We start from the raw sequence: 21,529 nt of genomic DNA, 5'->3' as shown, positions 1-21,529 counted from the left end.
TTGCATGACAAAATCCTTTGTGCAAAACTCCGGTGAAACCAGTTGGGTCAGGCAGGTAGGAGACCCTGAGACCTTCCACACAAGGCAACAGCTGGACCCAAATGTGCCATCTGGTTCCAGTGCACCTGGGGCCAACAATTATTCTTATCCATATCAGGAAAAAAAGAGAAAGAAACTAAAGCAATTTGGCTTGATTCTATTAGCACTCATCATTTCATTTCTCCCTTCCCAGTGGTGCTTGTGGGCACGTTCTCTCTTTCTCTCTCCCCCTCTCTCTGTTTTCTGATCCGCATCTGTTATCTTGTTTACCAGAAACCCTCTTTCCTAACTCTCATCCCGTTTCCTTTTTGGACCAAAGGATTTGCTTGTTGCCTTCAAGGCGAGAGGTCATACAGTTTAGGTAGAGAAGGTGGTCAACAACACAGGCAGGAGAGGGGCTGTGGGCTCTGTTTGGGGTATTCAGCCAATCCTGGTGATGGGATAGTACCCAGATCATCAGCATTTGATAGACACTGGACTCATGAACTCAAACTCCCTCACGTCCCTCCTATTTGATGGCAGCAGGGATACTCCTCTGGCCCAATGATAGCATTTGAGAATGTGGCTGTCATTCTCATTGGGTCTGGGTGCTGATGCCATGTCATGGCTTTTGGCAGGGAATGCTCCTCACTGTGGACAATATGCATGAGGGTTTCAGTTACTTACTTAACCACTAGTATGCTCAAGTATCTCTCATCATAGTGCCATTGTATAAATATCTAGTGCATCCTAATTCAGACCTCTGTGTGCAGATCTGCTTCCCCACCTCCATGAAGGTTGTTGTAGAACTGGAGAGGCTATAGGAACTAGACCAAGGAGATGGATTACCTTCCTTAAGAGAATAAACTGTAAATGGTAGGGGGAAGACAACTGTGGGAGGATATGGGAGAGGTTTGCAATCTTGGGCAATATAGAAGAAACAGAGCAAAATGAATAAAGGGGGGGGGGTCAGTGACCATCTCTTACTGGTCAAGCAGGATACAAGCTGGATAAACAAAACTACTAAAATGCAAGTGCTTGTGGGGGTTGTCATATGCTGACGTTGACAGCAGCAGTTTTAAGGCAATCCTAAAAAATGATACTATTAATGTATGTAACTTATTGGCACAGAATGTTGTGGAAACCTCTAGTATAAGTGGCTTTTTGAAAGGGTACAGTAGTTTCATGGAAGTTAGATCTTCATGCCAGTGCCAGTGAGAGCCAGAAATGCAATATCCATGTTCTGCACGTCCAAGGGGAGAAAGTAGGGCAGAGGTATCACCATCCTGGGCTTCTTTGGGACATTTGATTGACCAGGAAAATTTAGAATACCAGACAGTGGATGCAGGTGTAGCAATTCTTGTGTTTCTTAAAAGTGGTTACAAATCAGGTCAGCTACCTGGGCATGCTTATACTCATGCCATTTGGCTGGGAAGTAGGACAAGGGTTTCCTCCTGCTATGAATGTGCTGCGCTAACACCGTGGTTTTGCGGGGACGTAGATAACATTCTCCAGATTAGTTAATCCACAACTTTGTCCCAACTACTTCTTTGATTGGTAGGAAATCTTATTTTTCCAACAAAAACAACAAAGAGGCTTGTGGCATCTTAAAGACTAACACATTTATTATGGCATAAGCTTTTGTGGACTGAAGTCCACTTCATTAGATGCATGAAGTGTTGTCCTGAGTTACAGATAGATATACACATGGTTTGGGGCTTGGGGGGAGATTGTAAACAGCGAAGTCAAAGGGGAGTGATCCCACATCCATGTTTATATATACCTGTAACTAGGGATGGGGGATAAATTTCTTTGGTTTGCATTTTTGTGTGCGCTTACCCAATGTTGTGCTTTCAAACCAATTCACGAATCAGAACCCAATTATCCTTAGAAATGTGCACTTCTCTGAATTTTGCAATGGAGTTTTCCAATCAAGAAATGCATATATTAAGAGAAACTGCACACAGAGTTCATATGTTAGTGAAAATAATGTTCAAAAATGTACTATGCTAGGAAAATGTGTACATTAGGCAAAATTGCATACAAAGATCCATGTGTGATGAGAAATGCACACAAAAATCTGTACAAATTTTCATAAGAACTTTTTTAAAAAACCCTCAATGTTTGGGATGAGCTGAATTTAGGATTGGAAAAATTAGAAACTGAGAGCAACCGAAATTGACAGATTGGTCAATCCCTACCAATCAGGACAACACTGATCTGATGAAGTGGACTGCAGTCCCTGAAAGCTAAATTTGTTAGTCTTTAAGGTGCCACAAGACTCTTTGTTGTTTTTGCTGCAACAGACTAACACAGATATTGCTCTGCAAATTATTTTCCTAGCGCTCAAATAGTCAGTTGCTGTTGCTTTGTGAATGCAGCAGCATTTACATCAAACCACCCTCTTGCTTCTGGTGCTTCCATTGAAATTTGTGAGTCCTGGATAGGTTAAGGTTTCATGACTGTCACTGGCACCAGTTGCAGGATGCACAGAAAATCTCTGGTGATGACCAGTGATACATTCCTCTCTCCTCTACCTGTAACATTTGGAAGCCTTTTTAAAACTCAAGTAATTAAATTTCCCTGGTCTGCTAGATACTGACTGCTCCCAGGCGACTTGCGTCATGAAGAGGAGTCATCAGGCCAAACAAACAAAACATCTGGTAATCACCAATAAGGTGTTTGCACTTCCCCTGCAGCATTCCCTCTGTTTGAATTTTTTAAAATTTGGTTTTAGGTTCTGTGCTTCCTCTGTCCAGGGCCAAAGTACAGTAAGCTGTTTTAAAAATATGAAGGAATACCCAAGTTGTTTCCTTTCAGAATAACTATTTCTTCCTGCCACCAGGCTGCCCACACCCCCTTCTGTGGATGGGAGCCTAGAAAATTGTGCTGCTAGTCCATAATAACTGTTAGGACTAGTTCTCACAAAGAGTACATTAGGAGGTAAAATGGTTCTGAACTGCATCCCTTCAGATTGCAAGTGGGGGAGCGCTGCATGATCGAATGGGCCTTATTTTGGGAGTGGGGGGGATGACACCTTGCCTCTTGGTTCAGAAAGTGGACATCACCGATTTATTCTAAGAAACAAAACAGCAGCAGCGGTGGTGTGGTCTCAGAAAGACAGAGGAGAAATGGTCTGACTGAACGTACGATGCAAGTGTGTATAGGGTTTGTAGGAGCAGAGGCAGCTTAAGACAAGTGTGTGCCCTAATTATGGTCTGGCTTTGGCAGCAATAATCTAGAGCAGGGCCACACTAGGAAACTGCAAAGGGATAGGCATATCCATGGCACCTTTTATAAGTTCAGTAGGTGGGAGATAGCTCTGCTTGTGACTGCCAGTGCTTAGCAGTAGCTCCCCATCCCCTTCCTAGTGTCAGGCACTTTGGCTTGTGACAGCATCAGGAAGGTAAGGTGCTGTACATAGTCTTACTAACCAGAGCTGTCACTTTAAGACCCCCTCCCTTTCCCCTGTTCATCCTTGAACAGGTTGGAGGTAGGAGATTCATACTGAAGTAATTTCATTTCTAATTCCCCCATAAGCCATGGCCATGAATACTAACCCTAGAATTCAGTTTTCTGTAGAGATACAAGAATCAGCTTTTTATTTACCTCTGATGCTTTGAAGCCTTAATATTTTCCTGTACTTTAAAGCTGTAATGTGTTACAATAATATATGGTTTGAGGTTTTTGATATAAGTATGTGGCATTGTGTTTAGCTTTTTAATACAGAAATTGTCTTCCTACTATGTTCACATGTTTTGATTGGGAGCAAGATTGTAAAACCTCCAGGCAGGGACCATATCACATCTGGGCTTTTGACATCCTCTAGCACACTGTTGGCACTAAGTACACAATTAACAGAAGTGGAAGAAGAAGCAGCAACCATGAGAAACATATTGATCTTTGGCCTGCTGCAGTGGAGTGTGGCACTGAGGGAGCCCTCGGATCTTTCGGGTGGCTGCATTTTGCACAGCCCACTTCAGTTCAAAGTCAAGTGGACTTCGCTGCTCTTCTCTACCCTTCCTTTCAAGAAGAGCATGCCCAAAAATATAACATCAAGGGACCAAACTTGTCAGACATACATGCGTTGACACATGATTGGCTGCTTTCACCTGGCTTATCTAGTAAGCAAGTTTGTCCTGTCACAACACAAGCAAAACAATAATTTGATGAATCAAGGCCAGCAATAGCCTTTTGGTAACTAAAGTAGAAGTCTCCACTGCTGAAGCTAAAGAAAGCTCTCTATGGTAGTAAGAAAGAGGCTCCTGTAAGTCACCAGAGTCACCCAGTCAGGCAGAGATTATCACATGTGCTGGGCAAAAATCCAAAGCTGCTCTAGCACGTTGAACTTGGCAACCTCTTCACCGTTCATAGGGGAGTGCTGCCAAGTTAGTCCAAGGAAAAGGACAGGGCTATTTCTGGATCATGGCCATACCCATGCTCTACTTTCTTAAAGGAGTGGCTTTCCTTCTTTCCTTAGGAGCCCAGAGTTGACATTAAAGGACCTGCCTCTACAGATATGAGTTGTATGCAGTTCCTAGGATTCTGTTTAGGCGAGGGCAGCACAGTTTTGCCCTAGCACACTGACTTCATTGTGGTTCAGGAAGTCCACTTGGGCTGCTTCTCATGGGCAGGTCTTTCTGGGTAAGAGGGCTTTCTAAAGCCCTGCCTTGAAACAAGAGGGAATGTTCATGGCTCTGTGGCAGAGCACTTGCTTTGCATGCAAAAGGTCCCAGGTTCAATTCCTGCCATCTCCAGATAGAGCTGGGGAAAACGTCTGTTTGAAAAACTGGAGAGCCAGTCAGTGTGGACAGTACTGAGCTAGATGGACCAAAGGCTTGACACCATATGAGGCATGTTCTTATGTTCCTTTCCATAACTTCCAACACCTGAGGGACTTTCTTTTACTTTAAATCCACAATGGATTTGTAGTATAGTAATGAGCGCAGCCAGGTCAGTTGGGTGCAGGGGTGTGTGTGAGGGGGTGTGTGTGCTCATACCGGCATACTTTGCAAAGATATTTTCAGGTGTTAGCTTAAAAATAAGATTCCTTACAGTCAAAAAATAATTTTAAAAATAAAGGTTTTGCATTCAGGATGTCAGTAGCAAGGACTTTTAAAACTATCATATAGCATCTCACTTCCCAAAATCTAACAAACCTAACATTTTCAGAATCTGAGACATGCTAGCAAAGTAGTGAGATTCCATTCCCAAGAAATGCAGACAATACTCTGCCACTCAAAATAGGTGTAAGTGCCAAATAAGCTCCAGTCTTAGGTAAAAATTTTGGTCCACCCCAACAACCAATACTCAGTGGGGGAAATATACACTGAACTCACATTTAAAAGGGGTATTGGGTATGCATTTTCAGGGGACCTAGGACAGTTTAGAGCAGGGGTGGGCAACTTGTGGCCAGATTTTTGATCTACAACTTTTGTCATCCCTCACCATTAGCTGTGCTGGCTAGCACTCATGGAAGTTGTAGGCCAAAGCATCTGGAGAGCCACAAGTTGGCCACCCCTGGTTTAGAGAATGAGTTCAGACCTGTTGGTGGCACTGTTAAGAAAATTAGCTAAATCAGTTGTTCACTTGCTGGTGGAGGGAATGCAGGCATGTTGCCGCTCCAGTTGTCTCCTGTTATTTCACAAACAAACGAGTTCCTCCTATCCCAGAGAGCCGAGAACAGAAAATGTAAAAGCATCATTCAGGGAATTTTAGCATATAAGAAGGACCAAAGCCCTTCAAAAGAGCTTTTTAATCTTTTGAGAAATTGTGTTTTTAATCTGATTAAATGTGCATCCACCAGTTTCACTTGTCTAATCCCCCTTTAAAGCCATCCATGTTGGTGGCCATCATTACATCTTGTGGTCATGATTTCCAGATTATGTGCTGTGTGAAGATGTACTTCCTTTTATCTGTCCTGAATCCTCCATCATTCAGCTCCATTGGATGACCCCAGGTTCTAGTATTATGAGCAAGAGAGAAAAATTCTCCCTATCTACTTTCTGCGTATCATGCATAATTCTATACACCTCTGTCATGTCCCCCCTTACTCAGCTAAAAATGCCATAAATGTTGTAACCTTTCCTCAGAGAGGACCTGTCCCAGTCCCTTCATCATTTTGGTTGCCCTTTTTGCCACTTCTTGTGCTCTACAATATCATTTTTGAGGTGTGGTGACCAGAACTGTAGACTGTATTCCAAGTTGACAACACCATGGATTTGTTTAACGGCATTATGATATTGGCACATTTGGGTGATGCTTTCATCCAGCTATCCACCATTACCCCAAGAATCTCATTGGCTCCTGGAGTCTCCATTACTTTTAAAAAAATGTTTTTGCCTTCTGTATTAATCCAGTTTCTAGCTCAGTAGCCTGGATTATAGCAGACACTCCAGTCATGTACACATGAACCCATGAACAGGCTTTGGTCCATTCAGCCATTCAGCACACTGGCAGCAGCTCTCTGGGGTCTGAGGCAAAGGTCTTCCCCAGCCCTGCTTCCTAGGATACTATCAGGTGGGGATGCTGGGGCTTGAATATGAGACCTTCTAAATGCAGTGCATGAACTACTCCTACTGAGCCAGGACCCTTCCCCCTTTTCTGAATCTGGAATGTAATGAAGCTGATAAAAGTAACTTCAGTGGAAAAAAAAGTTAGAAGGAACACAATACAAACCCCAGAGGATTGGGAAAGCCATTGCATTACGTGAGGAACGCTATCTTCCTTCCACTAAGACCTCCTACGAGAGAGGTTCCACTGTCTCAGTGAAGAGACCTTTGCTGCTCCTTCATTCCCATTGCTGCTGCCCACCCCCCACTATCCTTGCATCTTCCTTTAGTGAAAATCCATTCTTTTGTCACTCTACAATTCTCAGCCCAGAGAGTGCACCTGTACAGATTTATTCAGAGCCCATTTCCCTTCCAATCTGGCACCTGACCCATCACCAATTTCATGTTCAGAGAGAGAGGATGGGGGGAAGTGAGCATGTCAAGATAATCAATTGGATGCTAGGCTAACGTGTGCATCAGCATAGCAACCAAGACAACAGCCTGACAACAGGAGCAGCTGCACCAGGATACCTTAAAAATGCTAATGAGAAGGGACGGAAGCCTCTGTCTTGCTCTGGAGAAAGCAGACAGGCAACCATGACTGGATACATAAGCTGGATAACATAAGCTGGTCTCCACCTGGGCAGTATTTCTGCTACACTAGTTCAAGCCTGTCAATGAAGGAAGAAGGAGGAATGGGGTTGGGGTGGGGAAGGGTATCTCCTCCTAGAAAACAGGGAGGTGCAGTTGAGCATCAGGGTTCCCCTTCACTGTAGAAATTAAAGTGATATCGGTTTGACTCTCTACACCTAGTCTAATGGTAGACACTTAAAAGCACTTAGCGCAGATTATTTATTTACTTGGAAAATTACATCCCACCCTTCAAAAATACTTTTTCTCAGAGCAGCCTACATCATAGTAAAATGAAAATACAATAAATAGAAACGTAACAGCATTAAAGGAAAGTTTCCTCCTGTGCAAGCACCAAGTCATTACTGACCCCTAGAGGGACGCCGTTTTTCCTCGGTGTTTTCTTGGCAGACTGTATAGTGGGGTGGTTTGCCATTGCCTTCCCCAGTCCTAACTACCTTTCCCCCAGCAAGGTGGGTACTCATTTTACTGACCTCGTAAGGATAGAGGGCTGAGTTGACCTGAAAACCAGCTTCCACTAGGATCAAACTCAGGTTGTGGGGAGCATTTCAGTTGCATTACTGCCACCTACCACTCTGCGCCATATGAGGCTCAACAGCATTAAAACTACATAATAAATAGGAATAGTGTATAATAGCAGCTTGAAACCCATTTTACAGGGAGTAAACTATTAAAAAGCCTAGAAAAACATTTTAAGAGGGTTTTGCTGGCACTGAGAAGATAACAAAGTAGGCATCAGGCAAATCTCTCCTAGAGAGAGCAGTCTACAGCTAGGGTGCCACCCATGAGAAGGCCCTCTCTTGCATTGTCACCCACCACATGTCGGATGGTGGGGACACCCAGAGGAAGGCCTCCAAAGATCTTAATGTGCAGGCAGGCTGATATGGATTAGTGACCCTTTAACACATTTTACAACTCTCTTGTGTTGAGAATTAGGGTGGTCCAAGAGTGATAGAAGATGGAGGCTATTTCTGCCCTCTCAGAGAATGCTTATGGCAAGGGTGCAGAACTTTAGGCCCTTTGGGATTCCCCAGAAGGCCATTCTCCCTTTTCCCCAAACTACCCATGATTTGGTGGCTTCCTGAGTTTTATGCAGTTTTTTCCCTGTTCTAAAAGGTTGAAATACCTCTCTTAAGGCTTAGTTACTGGCAGTAAAAGATGTAACCAAAAATATGCTGGTATTTGTGGTATTTTTTGAGCCCAACTTTTGGGCCCATCCACCACTGAAATATAGCCCCCAAAAGCTTCTCCAGAATGCAATTCAGCCCTTGGGCTGAAAGAGGTCCTTCATTCCTGGCTTCTGGGGTGAAGCAGGGGATTCTAATCCTTATTCATGACTGAGAGGATTGAGGGACATCAATTTAATGAGTAGCTCTCTATTTCCTCTGGAGAGCCTGCATGTAATATAACATGTGGCTCTCAGAGGAGCCGCCTTGAGATTATCACCACACGTTCAGAATAAGTCAGAAAGCCTACAGATTCATATACCTCATGATAAGAGCCTGTGATTCTGTGTGTCTGAGGACTTGCTGGTCAGTGATAGCCTTTGTGTTGTGGTTGCTTCATAAACAACAAAGTTGGCTTGTTTAACAAAGCATAGTTAAGATTAACTACATTTTGTCAGATTTGGATGACGTGACAAGCTGCAGTTAATCAAAAATAAAAGCAAACACTTCCAACTTCCTTGTGGCCACACCAGAGGAGGGAAAAGGAGAATATGCGAGTCCACAAGTAGGCTGTGGTTTATCTTGTCATTCAAAGGCAGCATAAGGTCCGCATAATCAAGGCTATGGTTTTCCCAGTAATAACGTATGGCTGTGAGAGCTGGACTATAAGGAAGGCTGAGCACCAAAGAAGTGATGCTTTTGAACTGTGGTGCTGGAGAAGACTCTTACGAGTCCCCTGGACTGCAAGGAGATCAAATCAGTCCACCCTAAAGGAAATTAACCCTGACTGCTCATTGGAAAGACAGATACTGAAGCTCAAATATTTTGGCCACCAAATGCGAAGAGAAAAGTCACTGGAAAAGTCACTGATGCTGGGAAAGATTGAAGGCAAAAGGAGAAGGGGACGTCAGAGGATGAGATGGCTAGATAGCATCACCGATGCGATGAATATGAACTTGAGCACACTCCGGGAGAGAGTGAAGGACAGGAAGGCCTGGTGTGCTATGGTCCATGGGGTCATGAAGAGTCGGACACGACTTAACAACTGAACAACAACAAAAACACTTTAAGGGAAGAGCCCCAGCGATTTCCACATGTCCGGTATTATTGGGCCTGATACTTGCTGACTTGCAAATGTGTTATTACCTAGCTGGCAAGCTAAGTAATAAGCTGGATTCATTTTCCTCCTTGGACTTCTGTCTTTAAAATGATATGTAGTGAAAGAGCAATGATCCAGTTATTGCAATTTCTTGGTATTGGCAGCCCAGTACAGAAAACAGAACCAGCTTATTCTTTCATTTGTAGAGGGGAAAGGAATAGAATTCAAATTTTTTATACTCTCAGATGTGACAAGAATATTCCCTCGATAGGGCGGGTAAAACAGCCTATTGGAATTCATGTCTGCTAAGGAATGCCCAAAGTTTGAAATCTCTCTTTGTTACAGTAGACAGCGATTTAGATAAATACATCTCTGTACATAATGGAAGCTGTGAGGAATAGGAGGTGCATTATCCATTTTATTCCTCAAGTGATCTCTTTTGTCTATCAGATGATCATTCTCTTCCTGTGGCAGAATTCTGTGAAGACAGATGAGCTTTGCACTGTGTTGAAGGTCAACAGGCTGGAGGTCAACTTATTCAGGATTCAAGGACACTCTGCTGAGATCAGCTTGTTCATTCACTTCTTAGGGATAATCATTTTCAGTAGATCAGTGATGCACAGGAGGGAATCATCACTTGTTAGCAGAAACCCAAATCACATACAGATTACCTTAAATGAAGGCTGGACACACATGATATTTATGTGTACACCTGAAGATTGAAATATATATTGTATAGGTAAACTCAGGCAGAAGTCAGGATTGGCTGGAGCTCCTTGTCAAATGTACACTTGGCGGAAAACCTAGGTTTGCTGTTACATAAGGTGTGGAACAGCACATAGAATAGCAATGGGTTTGGCAAATGTGAGTCTGTGAATAGCATTTGTTGCTGATAATCATGCCACAAAATCCTTGAGTCTCTCCTCTGTGTTTTCCACTATCCCCCTGTAAAGCCCCCTCCCAAGCATATATGTGAACCTAGCAGTGTGGCCATATCACATTCAAGATGCCTACAGATAGTCTGATGATTTCTTCAGACTTACCCTACCATGCCTCCTCTACCCCAAAGGGTTCAGAGCAACTAAGGGTGCAATCCTAGGCATGTTTAGACAAAAAAGGCTTACAAAAAGGCCTTTTTTCTATCTAAACATGCATAGGATTGTGCCTCAAGAGTTTTATCCAAATAAGGGAAGACTTCTGCAAACTTTAGGAGGGGTTGTGGCTCAGGGGTAGAGCATATGCTTTGCAAGCAGAAGGTCCCAGGTTCAATCCCCAGCATCTCCAAGTATGGCTGGAAAAACTGCTTGAAATCCTGGAGAGCCACTGCCATTCAGTGTCGACAATACTGGTCTAGATGGACCAATTGTCTGATGTGGTGTAAGATAGCTTCCTATGCTCAACACCTCCAAACACCTGGCTATATAGGCAATAGTTTGAATCCAGTGGAGGCTCTGTGGGAATGGAAAGCGCTTACTCCTATACAAGTCAGGGCTTCCAGTTTTCACTGATCCCTCCCCCCGCTCACTGCAGTACCCCCTGTAAAGCTGCTTCTTTGGGTTGGGGGACCCTCTGGAACAGTATGGGATGTGGCACAGGGGGCTGTAGTAGGTAGGGCAGATCAGTGAAAATGGAATGCTCCACCTTATTCAAATGTAAGCGTTATCTCCTAATGCAAAGGCATTATTATATAGAAAGCCATCCAGTCTCCTTCTCAAGTTCAAACAGCTCCAGCATTTTCTCTTCGCTGGCCCAGTGAGGTAGTAACATTATGACTCGGGGCTAGTTCATACTCATTTTTCAAATCACTGTTTACTGATTCTTTCCCATAACTGGATTCCCATGGAGATGCATGTGTGTATTATGCTTGCATTGCATACCAACTTGTGCATTCTGGAGTCAATTTCACAGGCATTCAGGTTGGTAGAGACATACTTTACATTTAAAATGTTCACATGTTATGTTTCCATGTAGGTTCCTAGAAGATGTGATGTGAAAATGGATACTAAGCCAGTCATTTTCAGTCTTTTAAGACCCACCTTCCTCTGTCCAATCTGCAAGACAGATCAGCATTACACCAACACTGCTGGAGAGGGGGGAAGAGAATATAGCAGGGGAATCATTAGATGTGTTGTAATGAAGGAGGATCCTTATATGTGGTGGACTTATCCCAAGGTTATTGAATACTGGGCACAGATATTTAGCATAACCTCAGGAATAGTGTAATATTATTCATCCTGACCCCATGCTGGCTTTATTATCAATTGCCAGGGACTCCCAGAACCAACCTAAACATAAGGAGTTGGTTATATTCCTGTTGACAGTTGCTAGAATGGAAATGGTTAAGCACTGGAAAACTTAAAAGGGATACACAATCCAGAGGTAGTTCACCAGAAATTTGCAAGTGGCTCTAGCAGAGAAATTAATGCATCAAAGTACAGACTAACAAGAGGGGACATTAAGCAAGAGCATTTCCTTGAAACCTGGTTTCCATTTTTCACTTGTGTTAATGCAATAACATCCCAAAGCAAAGCTCCAGAGAGTTGTACCTCATTTTGGAGTGATGTACTTACCTAAGTAGTAGAGAGATCAATAAGATTCGATTGACTGAACTTGATAGTGATGTAGGTATGGCCAGCATATGTACCATACAAGCTCACGGTGACAGGGATGATAGGTCCTATTCACTTATTACTAGGGGTTGGGTGGTGATTTCCAAGCTTTAATGACAGGCCAATAACTTGACAAGAAACATCAGGGGTATTCAATTTGTCTGTGTATCAGAGAAAGAATGTGTTCTTCATTTAAATGTAGGATTAGTACTGAGGGAGTCACTTTCCTGTGGGTTCATCCCATGGCGCTAATGTAATATTTAAAGGCCCACAATTATGTTAGCCTATGGACAATTCCACAGAATTAACACAACATGCTTGCCCCCAGTTCTAGCCAGGTGATGATTTTGTCCTAGACCTGTTCCAGGTTTGAGGGGGCTCTCAGAGCAGTGCCCATTGATGGCCCCAACCCTAGGTGAGCAGGCCCCTTCCTGTGTGGGTTTACCTATGGGCAGCAGCACTCTGATCAGGGTTGGGTGATGAGCTGTCATTTTAATACACTATGATGGCCTGGAGTGATGCTACATCAGGGGCATTATGGGAAACCAAGCTGCCCATGGATTATTGTTTTAAGTGGGCCCAAGGCAGGCACCTGATTTCATGTTAAGGACATGCACAGTTGGCCCTGCTGATAAAGTTTCAGGCCTTTAATTGTTACATCAGCACTATAAGATGAACCAGTGGGGAACAGTGATTTTCTTGATGAAATGAAATGTTTGAAGGAGGCCTGTTAGATCAGTAAAATTAGATGCTAGGTTAGGATTTTGACAAAGTTTGAGTTTTGGATCTTCCTGTTCTTTTTTGTGACACCTTCTATAAATCACTTAATTTCCCTTGCGTTTCTGTATTCTAGCTGGTTGCGGCCAATCTGTTCAGGATGCAGTGAGGTTCTTGACTATTTCAAAGCAGGCCAGAAAGAAATGCCAAAGACGTGAAGGCCTGCACCCTTATTTTCATTTACAGGATGAAAGACTGGGGAAGGCATGTTCTTTAAAGTAAAATAAAGCAGCCACTGCACGAAGAGGATATATGAATCAGCACTAGAAACAGCAACCATCGTTAGGGCATTTTTAAAAAAATGTGTAGTCCTTAATCTTAAGACTATGCCAGTCTTTTGCTTACCCTTCTGTCCTGCCTCCTGTGGGGGAGAGCAAGTAGAGCATGACCCTGTTTGCTACTTCAGGGAGAAAAGAAGGGATGGAAGCAGATGTTTAGGGAACAAAGGTATGAGCTGCTGTTGCATCCTGCCTTATGTACCAGAGCTCTTAAATGTATAGGCAGAGTCTCCTGGCAACCTGCTGCAAACATGTTCACTGTTGAGGCAAAGGAGTCATAGTGTGTTGACCTTTCCTCTCGATAAAATGATCTTCTAAAAGCTCTCCCTCCTGGTACAATCCGGACGACATTGTTGTATCTGGGTGACATTGTTGTCATCCTGTTGCATTCCGGTATTTTGGGGTTGTCCTCCCATGTTTTTTTAGATCTGATTTGTGACATGCAGTTGCAAGGCCAGCCTGCCCAGCATGGATTGGATTGATCCCTCATAAGCCTCTTAATGAGATACTTCATCTATTGAGCTCCCTCCCCACCCGTACCAGCCTCTAGGGAAGGGAACTGGCTGCCATTGTTTGAGACCACTTCCTCTTTGTTTGTTTTTGGGACTGTGATCAATTTCTATATACTGAACATTATTGTTAAAGGTATTGTTGCTGACCTGGGCTTTAGTGGTTTGCTCTCATTTCTTCCCTGTAGAAATAGGTCTCAGGGTTCAGGGATGGAAAAAGTTCAACATTTCTTAGTTAGATGTAATGGTTGCCACCTTTACCGGGTGAAAAAAATCACTAGCTGCTGCATAGGTCAATATACATTTGGATATATGAAGATTTAAAATTGCCAGTGGATCAATATAGCGATGAAAGGGAAACAAGCGTATAAACAGCAGAATCAGTCAGGCTAATTTGAGACCGCTGGTATATGCCGTTTGAACATTAAACGATTTAGTGTAGGGCTGGCTCCAGGTTTGAGGGCCCCTCAGTCAAGTGTCCTCTGTTGGGTCCTTGGCCACAAGAATCCGTGGTGGCAGCACATGGCCATGTTAATTTCCCACAATGCCCCAGAGCAATGCTATGTTGGGGGTTTGATGTGAAATTAAAATGGCTGCCAGACGCTGCTGCTGCCAGGTATGGACAAGTACTAGCGAGTCCTTTAGGGTGCTGGGCCCCAGCAGTTGCCCAAAGGTGCTGAGTTCTGCTGATGCCATGCCTGATTAGGTGGCCTGCTGAGTTTGCAACTCCAGAACAGGATAGAGGACAGTAATGGGTGGGGCAGAGGGGGATGAGGGAGAGATAACAAACCTTCTGCAACACTACTAGTGATTCTGTTCTTTGGCCTTTCTTTAGTACAACATCCATACTACCTGGTGTGTAATTTGTCTCCCGGCTGCCAGAATTTCAGTCAAGACTTGGGTCCTTTTTCCTCTTCTAGGGGAGGCAGCTCCTCCTCCTTCAGTCCTATTCTCACTTTCCCAGAGTTTGTATCTGTAACTTGGAGTTTCTCATTTTGCAACTAGAACCTGAAGCAGAGAGGGAGTCAGATTCCTTTATTTTCCATTCCCCCTTTCCTCCTTTTCCCTTTCCTTCTTCTCCTCTTCCGTTTTCCCTTTCCTTATTTCCCCCCCATTATCCCCCCCCCACCAGCCTATGTGGTTGTTACCACTCACCGTGAACTAACACGCCCCCTGGTGTTTGCATGCAGTCATTGCATCCAGCAGATCCTGGAGGCTGTTCTCCATTGCCACCAAATGGGGGTCGTCCACAGAGACCTCAAGGTGAGTTTTCTTCCCCACTGCTCTGTCCGTCTGTCCGTCTTTGTATCTTTGCATGGTATTTTGTTTCTTTTCTTTTTAAAGAAGCTGATCAATTCTCAGTTGTTCAGACCAAATTTCCTGATAATCCTGTTGCAGGGTACTCTGGTAATCAGGCCAATGGAAAGCTGCACAGTATTCCATGATCCTGGATTAGTACATCCCTGTGACAGCCCAATCAGAAATCAGCTTAATGATACCGGCATATATATTATAGTTTTGCTGTGATCTGTCCTCTGGCTGGGGATCCACATGCTGGATCCATGTCCCTGGTCAAACCTACCATCCAAACAAAGGATGAAGCTGGCCATCCTTTAGCCCCCTCTGGATGTGATTGTAGGGTTTGTGGCAGAACACACAGTTTATGCAGCTTGCTGCACAGTTGTAACCATGGAGCTGGTGCTTACCACAGTCTTGCAGAGCTAAACTTTTTTCTTGGCATCACAGAGGTGGTTATTTAGATAGAGGGGAAGCAGGTGGGGCGGGAGTTTAGCTGGAGTTTGTTGCCACACAGTGGTAAAATCACAAACTGCACCTTAATTTAAAGTTAGTAGACAACTAGGGTCCTTTACAGGGGGTTGTCCAGGAAGTTCTCATTTCTGGAATTAGCTCTTTTCCTGACCCCAGATGCCCAAGGTTAATTGCTCCTTGCCAGTTCACACAGTCAACAGGGGCCAGTATGTGCTACACAGCCTGTATAGCTGCTTTATTTTGCTCGCATTTGCTTGCATTTCCTGGGACATTTCCTACATTCCTAGTTATGTGTTATGGCAGAAAAAGAAAAACCCCTTGCCAAAAAAAACCCCCTTGCACCACAAAACCAGAAGTGCAGGAAGACATCTTCCAGATGAGCTTGAAAGCACAGTTCAGGAGGCATTCTCCTGAACAGGGGACTTCACTTGCTTTACAAAGTTCTATTGGGGCCTTCTAGTTCCATTCATTCCAGTATCAACCATTCCTAGTTCTGTTGCTCCTATGCCTTCTGTAATAACAAGTATTGCAGAAGGCACTGGCCAGCCACTTCCCAGATGCTTTGGGGCTGCCCAGGTTCTCAGGCCCTGTAATAAAGCTTTTTAAATTTTTGTATGCTGTATGGTCAAGTCTGCCCTTGTCCCTTAGCATTCTTTGGCTAATCTGAGCTGATTTCTGGGCAGCTGTCGGGTGTCAGTCCAGGGCAACCTTCCCCAACCTGGTTCAGCCCAGATGTGTTGGGACTGCAACTCCCATCATTTCTAGCCAGCATCACCATTATGGGAGTTGTAGTCTCAATACATCTGGAGGGCGCCATGTTGGGGAAGGCTGGTCTAGGGGAATGTGGCAGTAGGTCTAGGACAGCCGAATTGCAGTGCTTTCAATAAATGACTCATTTGGTTCCCCAACTGCTCCCTGCCTTTTTCCAATTTCCTTTTAGTCACTCATCTTCCCACCCTCAACCATTTCCAACTTTTTCTCCTCCCATGGTGGGTGTATGGGGCAAGGCTCCGACATGAGCAGTAATCCCTATAGACAAATCAGATGTAATCTTTCTCCAGATGTTTGCATGCGTTATGTCTAGTTTAAATGTGTGCAAATTACTTGTTTTCTGTGACTTACCGTATCGGATTCTTGTTCTCTGTTTGTTCGCTCCCTGTCTGGTCTCTTTATAATACTCTTATAATAGACCTAGAGTCACTGAGTATTATAAAGAGATCCCGTTTGATGAGTGTAATGGATAGTTAAGGTTCAGCAATTATTGTGTTTGTTAGGGTGGCAATGGGATAAAGGGAACCTTTATGATAACAATTCTGTGTCTGTATGTGCAAGATGTACAGGGAAGCTACTTTCTGAACAGTTCTGTGGTGTTTCTGTGGGCACTTACAAAGATTCTGGGCTTCCCCTCTCACTCCACCTCCACTGTAATTCTTGATACTTTTCCTTTTGGACTTTGGGACAGGAATTTGACCAAAGGTTAAACACTTTTAGGCTTTAAAAATGCTTGACTAGTTTAACTTTCTGCTTAACACAGACAATGCCTGATCATTTTGTGCATCAAGCTAATACGTGGGTTCATTTAGGGGATAGAGAAAAATGCCCAAGTTCTAAAGTTCTTATTTGGGTGATTTGCACAGCTGCCTTACTTTGATATGGCTTTGCTTCCAAAATTTCCTAATAAGGTTTTGCATGAAACTACCTAAAATCTGACAGAGGCAAAATCCGCAAAAAAGGATTAAAAAATGTCCCCAGAGCCTTAGACAATGTTACTTAATGTTACTTAATAGGCAAGGCCTATTCCTATGTGTTCCACAACTGGAAATATTTTCTTAGGATTAGCTTATGCAAGAGCCTCTTGCATATGGCAATATGCTTATACTAATAGTGCAGAAGATCTTGTGGTTCTCAATAATATTTTTCCCCCTCTAGCCATTGTTGAAATGAAGTCTCTGAGATAAATTCTCTTGCACAGGCTAGCCCTGTGGTTATTCTTTGGCCTCTTGCTCTGTTCTTGCACATAGACGTGTGCAATTTGGAGCTGAGCTTCTGTTGTTATAAGGAATAGACCTCTTACATACAATATTTTGCTATAATGTAGTGGTAATCATAAGCCAGCTATGGTTATGTGTCAGAGAACAGGCAATGTGAAAAGTCCCCAATTTAATGGTAAAATGATTCAATTTGTACTTGTACTAGCCCTGTGCTACAAAAGGTACAATCTCTCTGGTGTGTGCTGGTCTTATGATCTGAAACTAAATAAAGCCTTTGATCTAGATTTGATACTTTTTGTTATGTAGGTGATTAGACAGACTACAGATATGTATATCTATAGGGCATTACGTCATGTACAGCCTCAGTAACTCTAATTACATTACGGTCATACAACTGATATACTTATATCATTTAATTAGGATAAGGCAATCTTTCTTCATTAGACTTTGTGAAAGATATGTCAAGATGGGGGGGGGGTGAGTTTACCAAGTAGTTAATGCTTTTAAAACTCAAATTATTCAGCATTTTACAGCAGTTCATGAGAGCAACTGATGTTTTCAAAATCCAAAAGCAACAGTAGTGTAATACCTTCATTAGGACCAAGTGAAACATCACAAAGTAGTGGGCAAGCTTTTGAGTTCACCAGAACTCATCTTTGTGCTAGAAGTTATTCAGTAAAACAAAACAAACAAAAAAGAAGGATGAGGCAGAAAGATTTGATGAGCATGTTGGAAAACCCATTCTGCAGACTGTAACGGTTATGCAGTGCAATCCTGTGCATGTTTAATCAGACATAACCCCCACTGTATTCAGTGGGCTTACTCCCACTAAGTGTGTTTAAGATTGCAACCTTAATGGAGGCTATTCTTTGCAGATTTAATTAGATTAGACCATGCCTAGTGCAAAATGACTGCAGGTTGCACCACAGTATGATGGGATGGAGAAACAATGGATGATCTGCCTTTGGAGATATAAAAGCAGTTAAAAATAAATCTTTAGACAACTTTGGGAGAATCAGGTCAATGTCAGCTTACACATAGGAGTCAATGGGACTATATACTATGCTGTTATTACATTGACCTGTGGGTGTGTAATCCCCCCCTCCCCCCCCCCATCAAAGAAAAATTGTATGGCAGCTTAGCTGATAATTTCCTCTGTTGCCAACATGTGATATTATTGACCCTATCACCCAAACCGTAAGCATGTTTACATGGAGGTCAGTCCCCTTGATTATAATGGAAATTGCTGTCAAGTTAAGTGTGTTTAGGATTGTAAACTAATTTATTTAACTTGCACTAGTTGAATGTGTTAATTTATTTCCCAGAGAGGTAGATTAATAACTAAATGGGTGGCCAAAGAAAGTTCTGTGGGCTTGATCACCTGAGGGTTGTTGGCTTTCAATCTTGATTAGTTAACAGTACAAGTGGGAGTAGGGAATTGCAATGGCCTTAGCTCATAACGGGGATTATAAATTGTCCCATAACGTTGTGCTGAAGGCATCCTCAACTAGGCTTAGAGGTCTGATAGGGAAGGAGGCAGCATTCTGGGTATATTGGTCCTAGACTGTTTAAGATAGTGACTTTTACCTAGTATTGAACTCCCAAGACAATGTGTGCATCAGTCTTTACACATGAAAATATCTGTATCATTGTGTGGGTACTGGCTTCTAGCATTTAGAGTCATGCTTTCTTGGTGTGATAAATATTACAAATAAATAATATTTGTTATATTAATATTACAAATAAATAATAAGACTTTTGTGACAAAGGTAGTCTCTTCTACATTGAATGGGCCTTGTGGGATACATGGGTCTTGTGGGATGCATTCTTTCTTACTGGTGAATATCTGGTGGAATTGCTTTCCTGCATTATCTATCCATCAATCATCTAATTTGGTGTTACTTGTTAAAACTAAAAATGGGGCCAGAAAGCATATGATGTGGCATCAAGATGTGTTATTGCTAACTCTTGCTGTTGGATTGATAGGGGTTCCAGATTTAGTCATACTTGGAGCAGACCCATTGAAATCAATGGGACTTTAAACAAACGAAAGCTGCCAAGTTGGCCATAAGAAAAATGCCAAAATCCATATAATTCAATACCCTTATTAGGCCAACTCAAAGATAAAAAAAAATGTGCAAGCTTTTGAGATCTCCAGAACTCTTCATCAAGCAAGATGTTACAAAAATGTTAGTCATGACTAACTTAAGCCCCAGTGATTTCAGTGGGCTTACTCTAAGTATAATAAAATTTGGAACCAACTGATAGTATGGAGCGGGTCTTTCATGTACATTGAAGCTTAGTCATGGAGGCTTCCAGGTGGTAATATGGTTTAATATAGCTGTAGGACTGCAAGTGGGAAGCGATGCTCATTACGTGCAATTGGGTGGTGAATATATCCTTCTGCTGGAAACATGTTCCCCATCCCTTCCCAAAGTAGCATTGAAGGAGATGCCATATCACTGCAATACAATGGCTGAAATTGGCCTTTAGTGGCAGAGTATCATGATGAGGTGGAACTTAGAAGTTATCAATTTTTAGTGATTTTTAGTGATGGTAGCATTTTTCGTACACAGAAATGCAAACTGGAGTAAAATTGAAGACCCATTGGGCAGCATTCAATTCAAAACTAGCATGAACATCTGTAAGTCACATCTAGCGCAATACCAACAGCATTTGCTAGCCCGATGGGTTTCCCTGGAAAACCCATTGCACCAAGAAACACTATTGGCATTGCACTAGAGGTCGCGTTCTCTAATGCAACTTAATTTATATTAGCGGTAGTGTTGAATTGGATACTGCTCATTGTCTTGTCCTCTTTGAAACTCCTAACCTTTCACCTCTAAATTCCAGTTCTACAATAGTCTTCCATTTAGGATTTGACTTCACCAGAATGGATAGGGACAGACAATAGGGCCTCCCTAGCTATAATTAATCTTCCTAGGCTGACCAAAAGAGATGGATGTTGCTGGATGTGCAGGGTGATCCAAACCATGTTAACAGAGAAGTAAGCCCCACTATGTTCAACAGGACTTGCTCCTTATGAATGATTACTCTACTTCCCATTTGAAATACATATTTGAGTGTTGATGATTTTGGTAGAGTTTATGAGCTGGAGAATTTAGGTTTCTTTTATCCTCCTAGGGTTTCTTCATTATGGTATTCTTCCTAAAGACATTAAGAAGAAATGTGCATGGTGTGCAGAGCATTAGCTTTCCACAAAGATGTATGTTCACATAGTGGCAGCCGCAGCTTGTCTCTAATCCATTGCCAGAGCTGGCACATGCTCCCTTCCTGTATTGTTTGTAACATTGCCAAAGTTTCTTAGGGGATATTTTAGTCAGTGACTTCCATTGTCTGCTAATTCCTAGCAGATATACCTGGACGTCTCTAGACCCCATATGGGGTGGGGACACCAGCGAAAATGTGACACAAAGCATATCTAATTAACCTCAATTAATGGAGCAAAAAGGTCCAAGCAAAGGATGGAATGGAGGGGAGCCCTTTCTTGTGCATGCTTGGTGGATAGAATGTTGTCTGTTGTGTTGTTGTCAGTTTACAAGCGGAAAACTGGAAAGCCACAAGAGCAGAGTTATGTGATCTCTCCTTGACATTGCAGCCAGAGCTATGCTCATCATAAAATCAGCCTTCTCCAACATGGCACTCCTCAAATGCGTTGGACTGCAACTCCCGCCATCCCCCAGCTGGCATGCTGATTGTTGGATGATGAGAGTTGTGGTCCAACACATCTGGAGGGCACTAGGTTGAGGAATGCTGATAAAATGACTCTTGCCAAGGGATTTTTTTCTGGGGGACAAATCTGTATCGCAAAGCATCAGGTCACTAGCTGTGGTGGTGCCTGATATCCCAGAGTCATCTTCAACTTTTTAGTAACACTGTTTTCCTTTTTAAGAGCACAATCTTATGCATGTTTAGACATTCATCATGTGTACCCCACTCTTCTACAGTCATAATCAAAGTGGCTAGATAGAATTGGAAGAACGAAAAAGCACGTAGTCCAGCTTCCTGCAGCAAGGCAGGGCAGTCTACCCATCAGCCCTCATAAACCAAGCTTTGGATCCCAACCAGAGAGTGACTCAAGCAGAAAGG

The 21,529-nt window shown here is 42.9% G+C and overlaps 1 protein-coding gene across 4 annotated transcripts in view; it reads left to right on the top strand.

Moving 5' to 3' along the window:
- The window catches only part of CAMK2B (calcium/calmodulin dependent protein kinase II beta), a 231,134-nt gene that overhangs the window by 134,240 nt on the left and 75,365 nt on the right, over positions 1–21,529 (top strand). For 3 of the 4 annotated variants that reach the window (XM_084803857.1, XM_084803856.1, XM_084803858.1), the window contains exon 6: positions 14,849–14,921. The exons of the other annotated variant lie outside the window; for it this stretch is intronic. In XM_084803857.1, the coding sequence (XP_084659983.1) occupies positions 14,849–14,921 (73 nt within the window). The remainder of the gene's footprint in view (positions 1–14,848; positions 14,922–21,529) is intronic. 4 annotated transcript variants of the gene reach the window in all.

Source organism: Heloderma suspectum, chromosome 6, assembly GCF_057233095.1.
Source record: "Heloderma suspectum isolate Gila_16-S chromosome 6, 16-S_ref, whole genome shotgun sequence".
NCBI lineage: Eukaryota > Metazoa > Chordata > Lepidosauria > Squamata > Helodermatidae > Heloderma > Heloderma suspectum.
This window is presented reverse-complemented; position numbering and strand designations above follow the sequence as displayed.